The 14,527-nt window shown below is 40.0% G+C and overlaps 1 protein-coding gene across 1 annotated transcript; it reads left to right on the top strand.

Moving 5' to 3' along the window:
• Positions 1–80: 80 nt before the first annotated feature.
• Positions 81–6,354, top strand: LOC104541702 (protein sel-1 homolog 1; the record flags this gene model as incomplete). The annotated part of the gene is made up of 7 exons (XM_010185821.1): positions 81–168; positions 434–582; positions 1,132–1,297; positions 2,589–2,663; positions 3,643–3,815; positions 4,598–4,726; positions 6,015–6,354. Coding segments are annotated over 7 exons (981 nt in total), but the record flags the coding sequence as incomplete, so codon positions are not given.
• Positions 6,355–14,527: the final 8,173 nt, after the last annotated feature.

Genomic DNA, 14,527 nt, shown 5'->3' with positions numbered 1-14,527 from the left:
AAAAGCAATTGCTTTTTGGCCAACCCAATAAATTGTGGTGTATTGCAAGGCTCTAATGACTGGTCCAAATCTTCCTGCAGAACTATGAGCTAGCGCTGAAGTATTTCCAGAAGGCTGCAGAGCAGGGATGGGTTGATGGACAACTTCAACTAGGTTCCATGTATTACAGTAAGTGGCATCAAAGTGATGATTTAGCGGGTCTAAGCATCTGCCCTTTCAGCAACTGTTCACTAGGTGGCGCTAGCAGTCTGTATATTTGTGTGTGGTCTGACTGCATTGCATTTGCATTTACATTTACATTTTATTCTCTTTTCTTTTCCTAACGCTTTCACAATGTCTTTCTTTAATGTTTTTTAAAGAGGAAGTACATACTGCATTCATACAACTCTGCTTTTCATAAGAATGAATAGCAATGACTTGTTCTTTCTTTCAGATGGCATTGGAGTCAAGAGAGACTATAAACAAGCTCTGAAATATTTCAACTTGGCCTCTCAGGGTGGCCACATTCTGGCTTTCTATAATCTGGCTCAGATGCATGCTACTGGCACTGGAGTGATGCGATCCTGTCATACTGCTGTTGAGGTACGGTCATCCATTTAGAAATGTCAACTAATACTGACTTGCAAAAGGTTGGATATAGCCCTGTCAGCTTCTAGAGAAAATCTGTCTTCACTGAAATCCACTGGTGACTGCAGAGCCAAGGCTATCAAATGAAAAAGTGACAGATTCTCAAACTCCATTGTATCTCATGAGAGAAATCTCTGGGGTTTATGTTGATAAAACAATTACAAAATTGCCATATTAGCTTTGAAGAAAATCAAAGGAATGTAATACAAAGCAAACACCAGTACTGTATAAGTACTGAATTCTTCATTTAGGCATGGGGTTTTTTAACCAAAAAACCTGATATTAAGCATTATTCTGAGTAAACATCTGAATCTTGGCATGTATTTGTGTAGTAACCTGTATCTTAAAGTAAGCCTGTCTTAAGCAGTGAGTTGGTCTATAAGGTTTTTCCTGTGAAAAGTCAATGTTTTGAACAGGCATTTGAATGTTAAAGGTTTACCTCCTGCAAAACCTAAATCTCTGAAGTTCCTGACAACCTGTCTTCTCCCCCTTTTCCCTCTGCAGCTGTTTAAGAACGTATGCGAACGGGGGCGTTGGTCTGAAAGACTGATGACTGCCTACAACAGCTACAAAGATGGTGACTCAAATTCTGCCGTGGTTCAGTACCTTCTTTTGGCAGAACAAGGCTACGAAGTTGCACAGAGCAATGCTGCTTTCATACTTGATCAGAGTAAGGACCTGAATTTGTACTGAAAATGGGTTGGTCTGGATTTTTTTGCAGTTGGCCTGCAGTAGCCCATTTAGTAGAGTGCTAGAGTGCTTGATGATATAATTGCATAGCTCTTGTTCAGTTAAAACTTCAGGGAGACTCTCGTTCCCTTGCCTGCTCTTCACACTGGAAAGCAGGCAGTTTACTGTGGCCTAAAAAACAGGATACACTTAAATTCTGACTTATGAATTAAAAATGGGATAGCGAGATAATGCTTTAGAAACTGAAAATTCTCTTCCCTGGACTTCCTAAACACCGCCTTCACATTTTATTTTTACATCTATAAAGTAGCAGTTGCATTAGTTTTACCTTTGGCCTTTACTATGCACATAAGCTTCCGTTTCCTTTGTTCTTTATCTTGTCATGTCTTTTTTCAGCACTTTTTTTTCCCAGATTTTTTGGTAACTTTACTCATACTACTCCTGAAGCAGGGATGAAGCAGTTGATTCTGTCTGATTCAAAAAAAGCTTGTCCTAGGTGTCTCGTTGCAACTAAGTGGCTAGAACGCTATGTCTCCTTTCATTGCCAGGGGTGTTGGACTAGGTGACCTTTAAAGGTGCCTTCCAACCCAAACTAGTCTGTGATTCTATGAATTTTAATCTTTCTGTATTCAAGATCCAGAAATCTGAGGGTCTCATTACCACCTTTAGTGCAATTATATCTTAATTAAAGAATCAGCTTTTGGTGGCTGATAGACTAATCTAACATTTTGATTTCCAGTTGTTTAAGCTTTCAGTTTACTTGACTAGTCTTGTTTTTCAGGTGGTCAAACTAAAATAGCTTATACCTGAGCCTTGTATTTGAGTGCATCTTTGTCAGAGCCTGAATCACGTGCTCCTAACACTTCTGTCTTCTGGCACTCAAGTATCTCCTAGAGCACGAATGGGAGAGACACTTGAGAAGCAATATTTCGGGGTGAAATTTATATATTTTGTTCCTAGCTTTTATGTGGGCAGATATATGGAAATACCATACAAATGGTCTTTCCTGTGTGGCTTAGTCCAGGTGATCCTGCTCTGGCAGGGGGGTTGGACTGGATGATCTTTCAAGGTCCCTTCCAACTCCTAATATTCTGTGCTGCTTTTCCAAATGACTGGGCTTTTTATAAGTTTCAGACTTTATCTGAATCTTGTTTGTGCCATCGCATAGATTACTTCAAGTTTTTCAGCAGACTGAATATAAGCACAAGGGAGGTTGTGATTTTGTGTGCATATACCATACTCCTATTTCACTGAATTACTCTCTTCTCTAGAAGAAGCCAGCATAGTAGGAGAAAATGAAACCTATCCTCGAGCTTTGCTTCACTGGAACAGAGCAGCTTCTCAAGGTATGTCTGTACCTCTCAATTCCAATTAGTTTATTTTTAGTAGCGCCATTAATGTTTGATTTTGTGGTGTTTGAAACAGGGTACGTGCTGTTGTTCCTGTTAGCTATAATGTCATTGCAATAGGCTTGCAGTTCTGAGCCATTCTGAGATCCTGAAGATGAAAAGGACTAAAACACAAATGTACCATGTGTTTCTTTTGCCATTCCATATGCAATCATAGAGTGGGGTTAGACAGCACTAGGAATGTTTACATTGACTTCTCTAAAATTAAATCCATTTGGAAAAGTAGATACAAAATACTCCTTAGGATTTTGGTACTTGTCATCATTTACAAGAAATGCAATTTCCTATTCAAAGCATGTAAAGCTCAGCGATGAAGAATGCAGTCTTGATATCCAACTAAGCCAAGTTTAAACTCTGGTGCTTGTGATGCTATCCTAAAATAAGCAAAAGTAAACTTAATCATTCACTCTCTCAGCGTGAGGTCTCTAACTTTCATATGGGTGCATCTACATGAATGTCTGCCTACTGGCGTTACTTAAGACCAAGTGTGTCATGCAAATGGAGCCCAAGAGTTTTGTCTGACATACTTGGCTTTTAGAAAGTTAGAAACTGAGAGGATGCAATGGTCGAGTATTCAATTACCAAATGATAATGAGAGACTTGAAAAATAAAGTTTTCAGTGTCTTTGCTTTAAAAACAAAGCTGAAGCCCTTAATGACCGTATAACAAATGTAAAGCTTTTCTGTAATACGTGCCTGAACAACATGATATGGCTCTTCAACTGATGCCACTAAACAGCAGTAAAAGAGTTGGTAGGATTACTGGGAAAAGGACTTTCCTGAAAACAGAAATTGGTTGCATTTTGGTTAGCTAAACCCAGTTAAAAAAAAAAGCCTTCAGTGCATCTTCATGTGAAACTAAAAGGCTTTCTTTACCTGGCTAACTTACCTTTTTGTTGTTGTTTCTTGATTTATAGGATACACTGTTGCAAGAATTAAACTTGGAGATTACCATTTTTACGGTTTTGGTACAGATGTCGATTATGAAACTGCATTTATTCACTATCGACTGGCATCAGAGCAACAGCACAGCGCCCAAGCAATGTTTAATTTGGGCTACATGCATGAGAAGGGATTGGGCATCAAGCAGGTGAGTGAGCTGTGGGCTGACAGTCTGCTTCACTACAGTGCCTAGGATATTAGATTAATCCTTAACCACTTACTAGGCTACTCTATGATCCCTTAGCAGGAATTGGTGTGTCATTCTCCAATAGCAAATGGATAAATATATCCATTTCACACTTACTTACATGAAGAAATGAGGCATGGCCAGGGGAAAAAACCTGTTTGCCCAAAACTGTGAAGATTAGCAAAGAAAGTGCCATGTGCTCGAGTAATGCCTTCAAGACTTTTGAAGAGCGATGAATTGAATGCACACAACTCCAGGTTCAGAGTATTTTAGCACAAGATTGTTCTTATCCTCTGAAGCACTGGTTAATTTGGTTTTTAAATCATGACATTTTGAAAACAAATTCTTTGCATCTTCATGTAACAAGCCATAAGCACCACCAACAATGTGATTGTTAGCTGTGGTTTTTTAAATGAGCCTAGGCCACAATTTGCTTTACAAACTAAAAGGAGGCAGTATATCTGGTTCTCTTAGGAGGCCTGTGGTGTATTGCCGTCCACGAGTTAACTACAATTTATGGAAATCCAGAGCAACACGTTCTTGTATCTGTCAAAATGTGAACACTTACTTGTGAACATCCCTCAGGAAACAAAAAAAAGGAAGTTTTACTGAATTATTTGTGTTCAACTTGACCAAAAACCTTGCATTTAAATGACAGTATACAATGCTTACAGAAAAATCTACACTTTAAGGTGAATTTTTCAAGTTCTTCAAAACTGAGCTTTGTATTTTCTGAACTTCAGGATATTCATCTCGCCAAACGATTCTATGACATGGCAGCTGAAGCAAGCCCAGATGCTCAGGTTCCAGTCTTCTTGGCACTTTGCAAGCTTGGAGTGATTTATTCCTTGCAGTACGTACAAGAAATCAACGTAAGTAACGCAGAATTAAAAGGAAAAACAACAAATGTACTTTCCATTTTTAAATTAAGCTTAAGTCGTAATATTACTTAAGTAGACAGATGTGTTTTGTGTTGTTAAGAAAGTTACTGATTCCTATTTTTGACTTGTGCAATTGCATGAACCCAAACGTGCACAGCCAGTGCTCTTCTGTGCTGTTCTTCCCTTGAGGAGAATTTCCCTAACCCGTTTGACTGTTTCATGGCTATCTGCTATCAAAATTATTATTTATTCATAGCCCTAATTCTCATGCTATTGTTTTATTTGGCTCTTAACAATCCCACTTGATCTGTGTTTGATTTCTGTGGGAGAAAAATATTACTTGCATTAGATACTTTAGCTGTCGTGCAGAGTTTCTGCTGAGTGATGGCATGAAAAACTATTTGCCTGCAATTTAGGTGACTTCTTTCCATATGTTGTCTGAAATATTTCTCAGTATTCTGACATCTTACTGCCTTTTGGATTACTTAACAAATTCAGATGGTATAGAAGTTATTACCACTTGGAGCAAACACAAGTTCAGGCAGTCCAGCCAAGTTTGACAGAATTGTATAGTCTTGAGACTGGGGACTTTCAGGAATGGACAGTTAAAATACCCTAAATCACTTGAGCAAATACCCTGGTAGCACTCACAGAAGCTACTAATGCAGTACAGATATTCCAGGTTTAACATTGACAAGGATTCTGTATCAGTCAGATACAGTAGTGAAGCATAAAGTGTGTTGGCTAATAGTCTGATAAAGTCTGATAAAAAGTCAGTTGTCAAAACTAAGAGTCACTTGCCTTATCTGCACAGATCTCAGCACTGTACCACATAAATATCCCAGGGCTTAATGCTCTGTCACTCGTGGTAGTCTGCTGATGGCTTCCGATTTGGCTGGACTGAGGAGTTCACTGCCTCTGTGCATGTGGCACTTGCTCCTCTTTCTTTAAGACAACTATGGTTACGCACCTCAACCTGTTTTAAATTACGCCCTTGAATGCTGTGTATGTGAGAGCCACAGAGCTGTGTATTAAGAACTTGCATCTCTAGAACAGAAAATACACCAGCTCATCCCGTACAGCATGGCTCTAAGTTTTATTGGTATTTGGTTCCTGGAAGTTAAGAACATCCCTGATGTGATACTGTTTTTTCAGAGAGAAAAAGAGCTACTAAGTTTTAAAACCTGTACATGAAAAATGTTGCAAGTTGCATTTAAAAATCAAGGTAACTTCCCATTCTTGCTTTTTGACGTGGTGATGTGGACTTCTTGTCTCTTAGATAAGGGAGGTGTTCTCACATATTGATATGGACCAGCTGCTGGGGCCTGAGTGGGACCTTTACCTTATGACCATCATCGCCTTGCTTCTGGGAACAATTATAGCTTACAGACAAAGGCAGCATCAGGCAATTCCCAGAGCAGGACTGCGGCCAGCTGTGCCTCCACAGGAACCACCACCAGAACATCAACCACCGCAATAGCAACAGGAGCCTCAGCGAAGAACTGGATTTTTCCAAAAGGAACAATTTTCATTGTGATTTAGGACTTCAGATCAACGGTCCCTCCCCAAAAAGAGGCACAAAAGTTTAGGAAAAACAAATAAAAGTCTGAAAGCTGCTTAGAATGATGCCTTCTTTCAGGGATAAGAAAACTCTTCTGAAACTGATTTGAATGTTATTTCAGTGCCAATGGAATAACGCTATGGCTTTTTTTTTTTTCATGGAAACACAAGTGTGCTACTACAAAAATGTTGCCTGCTGTATCTAGTTCCTCTTTATTCAGAGCTCTTTTCATCTCCTAGAGAGAGCAGAAGGCTAGCGTTGGAAGGGTTTTGCCTGCCTGATAGCAGCTCCCTACATAAAAGTAATAACAAGAATAATTTTCTGGTCCGTTTCAGTCCCAAGAAGCTGAACTATATTTAAAGTCTAAAAAGACTAGAGCTGTATAAACTTATATTCTGGTCTGCATCCCGAGTCTTTCTACAATCCTTATTTCATTATTTCTTGGTATTCCCTACATTTTGGTCTTTTATGCTGTCTTGGATGGTTTAACAAGGATTATTTGTAAATTCTGTAAAACAAAGCCAGCAAACACGCCACTCCATTTGTGCTTTTTAGTTTGGAGTATTTTCCTCCACTCCCCTTAGACAAGGCAGTTCTCAGCAGGCAGCATCTAGCCCAGGAGGCGGATTGGGACAGACCGGGTCTGTAAAGCTCATCAGTTGAGAACTATCCACACAGTGCCCAGATCTTGCATCCTTCCACAGCTTTTTTTGGAGCCTGTGTACTTTGCAATACTTCATAACATAAAAACAAATTCGTAGTGTTCCTAAATCGTTTAAAACTTGCTTTTATGCAGAGGCCGAGTCTAAATTGCAGGAAGCACCAGTATTATTGTGGACACTGAAGAAAGGACAGAGCCAGAAATCTCGGTGAGGTAGCTTACTTTTCATTGTTTGTTTTTAGAGGTGGAAGTTCTGTATTTAATTTTCAACTATCCTGTAAGTGGTCTGCGCTGTGAGAAGGTCTTCATGCAGCTGAAATGTGTGGGGTATCTCACGCGTGCACCTGTTTAATGCATTGACAAAAAAGGGCCCCAAAGATGCACACCCCTTAAAAAAGGGGGTGAGCTTATGCCAGTGATGCTACTGCAAAGTTTGGCTGATTGATAAAAACCCTATGTTAGCTTACAGCAGCGCTCTGGCTGCTGCCAATCTCTCTTGGACCTGGCATACACAAGAAAGCTAAAATAACATCTCTGGCTGTGCCATCTTGAGGAGGATCCCTTGTAACAAGAAAACCCAAAGAGAAAGAAGACTAATGGCTTCTTGATAGCACCAGGTCAGTGCAAAGGCCTCTTAAGGAGTGTGAAGAATAAGACCTGTGGACTGATGTTTTTAGACTGCAAGAGGAATCTTCATTGGTAATGATTTTCATTGAACTATAGTTTCAGGGGTTGGGTGGGAAGCAGCAGGGGACTAGCTCAGAGGCAAGGAGTTTCTGTTCTTACTTACCCATGGCAGTTAAGTATTAGTTTCTGTACTAGCATTAAACCCTCTGATTATCCAGTCTTAAAGCTGAATGCAGTACAAATGAAGAGGCTTGAGCTGCTTGCTTGTGTTTAAAGGGTTAAGGGCTTCCTTTCATGCAAATTATTTTCCAGTGGATTGGCAGCAATGTACCAATATGCTTCATTTAGAATTGAGGCTTTGGTACGGTTTCATACTTAGTACATTTGTAAGGAGATCATTTCACAATGTATCAGTAGTTTGGGAAAGAAGATAGGCAATCCACTCTTTTGTAAACACGAATGACTAGTATTCAAATACCGGTAGGACTTCTCAGTACTTCAAAACACACATGCTGCTGACGTGAAGACAAATCTTTCACTTTAGTTTGGAGGGTTGCAGCACGTGAAGGAGGAATGTCTGATTCGGTCTTAATCACCATGAGCAGATGGAGCAGTATTGAACCTAAACGTAGTGTCTAAAATGTACAGCACTCCCCAGCTGCATTTCTAAGATACCTGTGACTTCAAACACACTGAAGTGTTTTTGCCTCTGTCACTTAACAGCTCTTTTTAGCTTGGCATGAATACGTTAAAGACTATATGGGAAATGTTTTCCAGTTAAATACCACTGGTTCATTGGTATTGGTCTGTTAGGATGTTTAACGATTTTGTGACCGCGTTATTAAAATGTTTTGGTTGCTTGATCTACTAGAACTAAATTCTAAAAGTTCTATTTGCATGAGAATCTCTCATCGTTGCTGCTACGTGACAGTCTTACAGCTGACTTTTCACTGAACCTGATGCATTTTTACATCCAAGAAATCAGCAGAAGAAAATGGAGATCAGCAAGGTGTTTCACTTTTTAAGAACTGCTTTTCGAAGAAGCAATAAGGAAAAGTCTTTCTCCTGCTTTTTTCCCTTCCACCAGTTCGCTGCCGCTCTTTCAGATGACATTCATTTGAATGAAGCGGCAGTGATCAAACCGTACTTACCATGAGTAATGGCGAGTTAACTCAGGGATTAAAGAAATGAATACATTTTCTAAATCAGTTGTCTACAACACGACTTCAGTTTCTTGCGACAATCCCTTGCCTGTTCTGTTCTGGACCTTGCATTTTGAGGGAAATAAGTACATTTAACTCTTACTAGTGATAAGTCTGCTCTTGTGCGCTCGGTTTATCAAGCAGCTTTTTTTCCTCAAGGAGCTGGGTTGCTCAGTTTACTGCAGTGAAGTGCTATTCCCTTTTGGTAGCACCCAGGCTGTCTTACAGTTTATACACAGGAATATTTTAGAAGAAGTCTTGTCTTCCTGGGTAAGTTGAGTGTGCTTTGAATGGAGAAGTTGTATTCTTTGTAGTAACGTAGGCCAGAGCCTGCCTGTTTGACCTTCCCAGAAACGTGCACAGAGAATGGATCTGCAGAGCAGCAGCTGTTGGTAGTGGGAGTTTTATATGTAGGAAAACATGGGGGAAAACATCGTTCTTCATCTCAAGTTATTAATCCAACACATTAGCTGTTCTTGCTGGTTGAAAGACATGCTGAACTGTTAAGAAAACAGGATTCTAGTTCATTACTCTTGTGAAACTTGTCCCAGAGCTGTCTGTTGAAATGATTTTTTTTTTCCTTGCTTGATGTTGTCCATCGTGGGACAATATGATAGGAGACAAGGCCTTTGATACAAACATCCAATGAGACTCTTAGGAGATAGTTTTACTTTTGAGTCAGCTTCCACGTCAGCTGATCCTATTGAAGTAAAGAGAAAAAGAAATCCAATGTTACTCTTTTTGGAGAACATGACAACATGGGTTGTGAAAGGACTTTTAAGACTATGCATTACCTACTTTCCACCTATTATATGCTAGTTTTGGCCTATAAAAGGGGGGATCACACTCACCTGTGCAAGTTGCTTCCTTTTTAGATAGGCAACGATGAACCAAAATTCTATTTTTGTTTCAGAGACTATTCAACTGAAAAGATTTCGTTTGATTTGAACTACTGCAAACGCATATGGCAAATAAGAACTATTTGGGGGGGAGCTCTTTGTTTTTATCAGCTGCAGTTCTTTAAAGGGTCTTGCAGGAGTTTTGTAAATTTATTTTGTATTTAAAATCAGTATAAAGGCTGGTCAAATGTAATATAATTGTGTAAACAAATTCTGTTAATAGAAAGATGTACAGATTCATTTTGTACTGTATCTTTAATCTTGTGAAATAAAGATACCACCCGTGTGGTTACCCTCAGTGTTCACAGTGGTTACGGTAACAGGATGTCAACTGTTGGTTGTATGCACTGATATATACCACTGCTAAATGCATCCTTTCCTATAAGGATACTCACACTTCCTCCAGTTCTATTCCTCTTCAGACAATAAAGCTGTTAATTTAAGAGGGGTATAGGAAGGGGAACAGAAAATTATGCGCTGTAGCTTGAGCTGTGCTAGAAACTTGCTCTGTGTGTGTGTGTGTGTGTATATGTATGTATGTCTCTGTGTGTGTATATCACAGAATCGCTCGGTTGGAAAAGCCCTCTGAGATCATCACGCCCAACCGCTCCTGTCTACCCCCTAAACCATATCCTTAAGTTCCTCATCTACCCGCTCTTTAAACACACCCAGGGATGGTGACTCCACCACCTCCCTGGGCAGCCTGTTCCAGCTTCTGACAACCCTCTCAGTAAAGAACTTCCTCCTTATCTCTAACCTGAACCTCCCTTGGCACAGCTTGGTGCCGTTTCCCCTTGTTCTATCCCCCATCACCTGGGAGAAGAGCCCAGCACCCACCTCTCTCCAAGCTCCCTTGAGGCAGTTGTAGGGGGTGATGAGGTCTCCCCTCAGCCTTCTCTTCTCCAGGCTAAACAAGCCCAGTTCCCTCAGCCGCTCCTCATATATATGTGTGTGTGACCCCTTCAGTGCATACAGCACCTGTACAGTGTGGGGCAGCCTCAGAACTGCTCTGTGATTCAAGGATCATGACCACCAACTTTAGGATTGCTGTTGCATTTTCACTACCAATACAGGGAAGAACAGTGACTACAAACAGATACTGAGGGAGGACTGCTCCAAGCAGCCAAGTCTGCTTGCTTTTCCAGCCTTTTTCCACCTACTCATCCCTTCAGGCTTCACCTGCTGAGACTCTAAGTCCTCCCTCACAAATGTATCATGATGGTTTGCTTAAAAATGTGCTTATTAATTTCGAAGAAAACAACTAAGGAGAGTGAGGAGCAATGGTAACAGCTGTGGCAGGCATCAACAGGTGAACGGTCTCAGTCATCAGCCCAAATTATGTAGCTTTCTGAAGTATTTGGAGGCTTCCCACATCACTGCCATTGCCAATAGCACCTGTTGAAGGTAGCAAACAGGACCGGTACTAAAACCAGCTTGAGTCTGGCTGATGGAGCTGAAGCTTAGAGAGGTCATCCCTCACCTTCCCAAAGAGCCCATGGTGACGTGATTGCTGATGGGCTCAAGAACTTGTAGCAAGGAGTTGTTTTCTGTGGTGGGAAGAGAGTAGCAGGTATAGAAATGACGGGGTTGGAGAGGAGGCACTTTTTTTCCCTTTAAGAAAGAGCCAGTGAATAATGTTCATTGAAAACGAGTATATTTGCTTGCATTTCCTAGCTTGGTTGGTTTTGTTTGGTTTTTATGTTGCTTTATTCTACTTCATTTACAATTAAAATCTCAACAGAAAGTACAGATTGTAAACCTGCAACACCTGTCTCATTAGGATGTGTTATTTGCTGTAAAGCCAAAATGTTCTTCCTCATCTCTAAATGACTGCGAGCTTAATGGCATTTCTGAATCCTGACTTTAATTCCTATTATTATAAAGGATTCTTGAGAGAAAAAAAATCACTCTAACCTACTCGTTGCAAAAAAAAAGACTGTAAATGACTTCTTCCAAAGCTAAGCTGAGGGAGGGCCATGTACCATCTATTCAGCTAATAAATACTTGAACATCTAGTCTTAATTTTCATTTTCAGAAAGAAAAACAAGCGGAGCTGGAGCACCACTGTGTTTGCATTTCAGGTAGCGAGAGGTAAACGTGATTGAACTTTCAGAGCTCAGTACCCGAATTGTGCAGTGGGTCTCGGACAGAATGGTTCTACCCTGAAAGGTGGCGGTGTCGCTGCCGTTTATTCTGGTTGTATTTCAGGCAGATCTCCACTTAAGGGGTAGGTTGCTCACGTTTTTGTTTCTTCGCTCCCCAACTTTTTGGGCTTCCCACATAACACACGCCGCAATTCCAGATTTTTGAAAAGAACCTGGAAGAACATTAATTTTTTGTGTCACAAAACACTTCAATTGTGTTTCTCCAACCCAGTTGTCAGGCATTTTCTGTATTTCCTTCCTTATTTTTTCATATGCTTGTTTTTCTTTATACTCATCCTCCCTCCTAAACACAGGCACAAAATGTACTGTAAAATTAGATGTTCCTGTTCCCATCTGTTATTTATTAATGTCTCTATTTCTGTACTGGATTCATCCTTTTTTTAATTGCTTCTAATTAATTAACTGCTTTTGCTGCTAAAAAACACCAGAAATTGTACCTGGGGGGGTCTGTTTCCAGCCACAGGGGGGAATCTGATATTGAATGGTGACTCAGACTTGATGAACAATATTTGGGGTCTCAAAGGTTAGAAAGTCATTGAGACATCATGGGAGGATGTGTGGGCTTATCTACGTGTGTATATATGTGTGTGTTTGTATATTTATATTTGTATATGTGTGTGTATATATATGTGTGTGTATATATATATATATATAAAAGAGAGGAGTGCTTGGTTGCAGGAGCTTTCGAAACTTAGCAGACTGCAATAATTTGGTGCTCTTATTTCTCTCACTTGTCAAGCAAAAGCCCAAATTTAAAAATCACTGCAGCTTCTGGAAAGGCCTGGTAAAGAATCACCTTTTCTGGCCTGTTCAAGCTTTTTAAATAAGTATATCCATCCACCTGCTGTTGTATTCGTCTGTCTTGCAAGGTCTTTTGGAACTGTATGTCCAGGTAAAGTGTGGCCTGGTTTGGCACAGCTTTCAGGACAGTGGCTGCTCTTGCGAAGTTAAACCCAGATTTTCTTAGAGGACTTTGCTTCACTAAAGCAAGTGAACATGGTTAACACCAGGTGATGAAGATCTCTCTTAAATTAACTTTTTCACTGAGACCATCTGGTGAAATATTGGAGCTATCCTCATCACTTGAAATCTGTATTTTACAGTTATTTATTTATTCCTGTCCAATCTTACTTGAAAGTTTGGTAGGCTCTGGACTTTGCTCTATACTGAAATTCCATTAATTAATTCTAAATAAGATTGATTTTTTTATTTGGAAAGCTTCCCCAGATCTACTCAACGACAACTTGAAAGGAAAAGCTTGTTTGTATTAAATATAATTAATGTATGTATTAAATATATCAGTATTGGTATTAAAGACGGATATGGGGGAAGAGAATCAAATACCCTTCATAGACTTTCAAGTCATTATAGCTGATGTGAAAATTACCAGAGAAATATGTGGCATGGTCCATTTTAAGGCTTGTGAAAAGGATACCTCTTGGAGAATCATCCAGCTTTGAATTCGAAGGCTAAAGGCGTGAAAATCGACGTGTTGGGTGAGTTTTCCAGTAGCTGTTACCTTCATATCTTTGATTCATATCTTTGATTTCATATCTTTGACTAATTTCAATTACCTTCGTTAGACTTCATCTCTTTTATAAATAATTTCGGGTCTGACTCGATTGCTGGAATCTGGGAACCATTGCACAGAAGGGAGGTGACTTAGCGAGGGAATTGAGAGCCAGTGAGATCAACGTGGTGATCTCACCACGTGCAGCTGCATTGGCTTTTTCTGCCCCTTTGCTAACAAACAGACTTAAGGAGTTTCCTATGGGGAGTCTGATCTTTTACTCCATGAAAGGCAAAGGGTACAAGTAGGTTGGAACTTCTCAAAGCGAGAAAGAAGGGTTTCTTCATTAAAACATTATCTCTCAACTAAAAAACACTTTAGCAAATGCTATCTATTAACTGTGGTATCTTGTACATTCAGTGAAAAGCTTCACAAATATACAAAAAATAATTTGAATTGGTTTTTTTTGCACATGTTTTGGGGCCTAATTGTTACATTGGAGTTTACAAGCTTCCAAAATGTTGCTCTTCACTGGATTTGTCTGTCTTAGTTCAGCTCCCAAAGGCAGATCGATAGGAAATCTTCTCTGGAGACATTCAAACCATGCCTGGCCGTGTTCCTGTGTGACTGCTCTGGTGATCCTGCTGTGGCAGGGGTTGCACTGGGGGAGCTTTCCAGGTCCCTTCCAACCCCTGACATGCTGGGATTCTGTGAAATACTTTTAAATGTTTTTGGTGATCCTGGTTCAGCATCATAAAACACAGCTCTCACATTCAGAGCAAACAGCTGGCAAATCATCCTTTGGCTGACAGCTGAAAAACGCGATGGTAAGTACTGAAAATTACCAGAAAAATATAAAGAAATTCCCTTTTTTAATATTTCAAACCCAGTTTCTCATTAGTCCCCTCCAGTACTGCGAAATGTGCTAGAACAAAAGACAGGCTGTCAATTTAAAGTACTGCTCCTTATCTAAACGCAACAAATAAAATATTCATCTCCGCTGTCTCCTTGGGATTTCTGGTTGCCAAACTTTCAAGATTTTCTGGCAGCTACAGAAAAGGAAGTTTTCAAATTACGTAAATGAGCGTGTTTGAGAAGCCTTTAACTCTCCTTGTGCTTTGTATTCAACATCTGATGCCTCCAGACTCCTCCACGAGCTGCACCGCT

This window comes from Mesitornis unicolor, unplaced genomic scaffold (genome assembly GCF_000695765.1).
Source record: "Mesitornis unicolor isolate BGI_N332 unplaced genomic scaffold, ASM69576v1 scaffold3486, whole genome shotgun sequence".
Taxonomy (NCBI): domain Eukaryota; kingdom Metazoa; phylum Chordata; class Aves; order Mesitornithiformes; family Mesitornithidae; genus Mesitornis; species Mesitornis unicolor.
The sequence above is the reverse complement of the archived record's forward strand: the minus strand, read 5'-3'. Positions and strand labels throughout refer to the sequence as shown.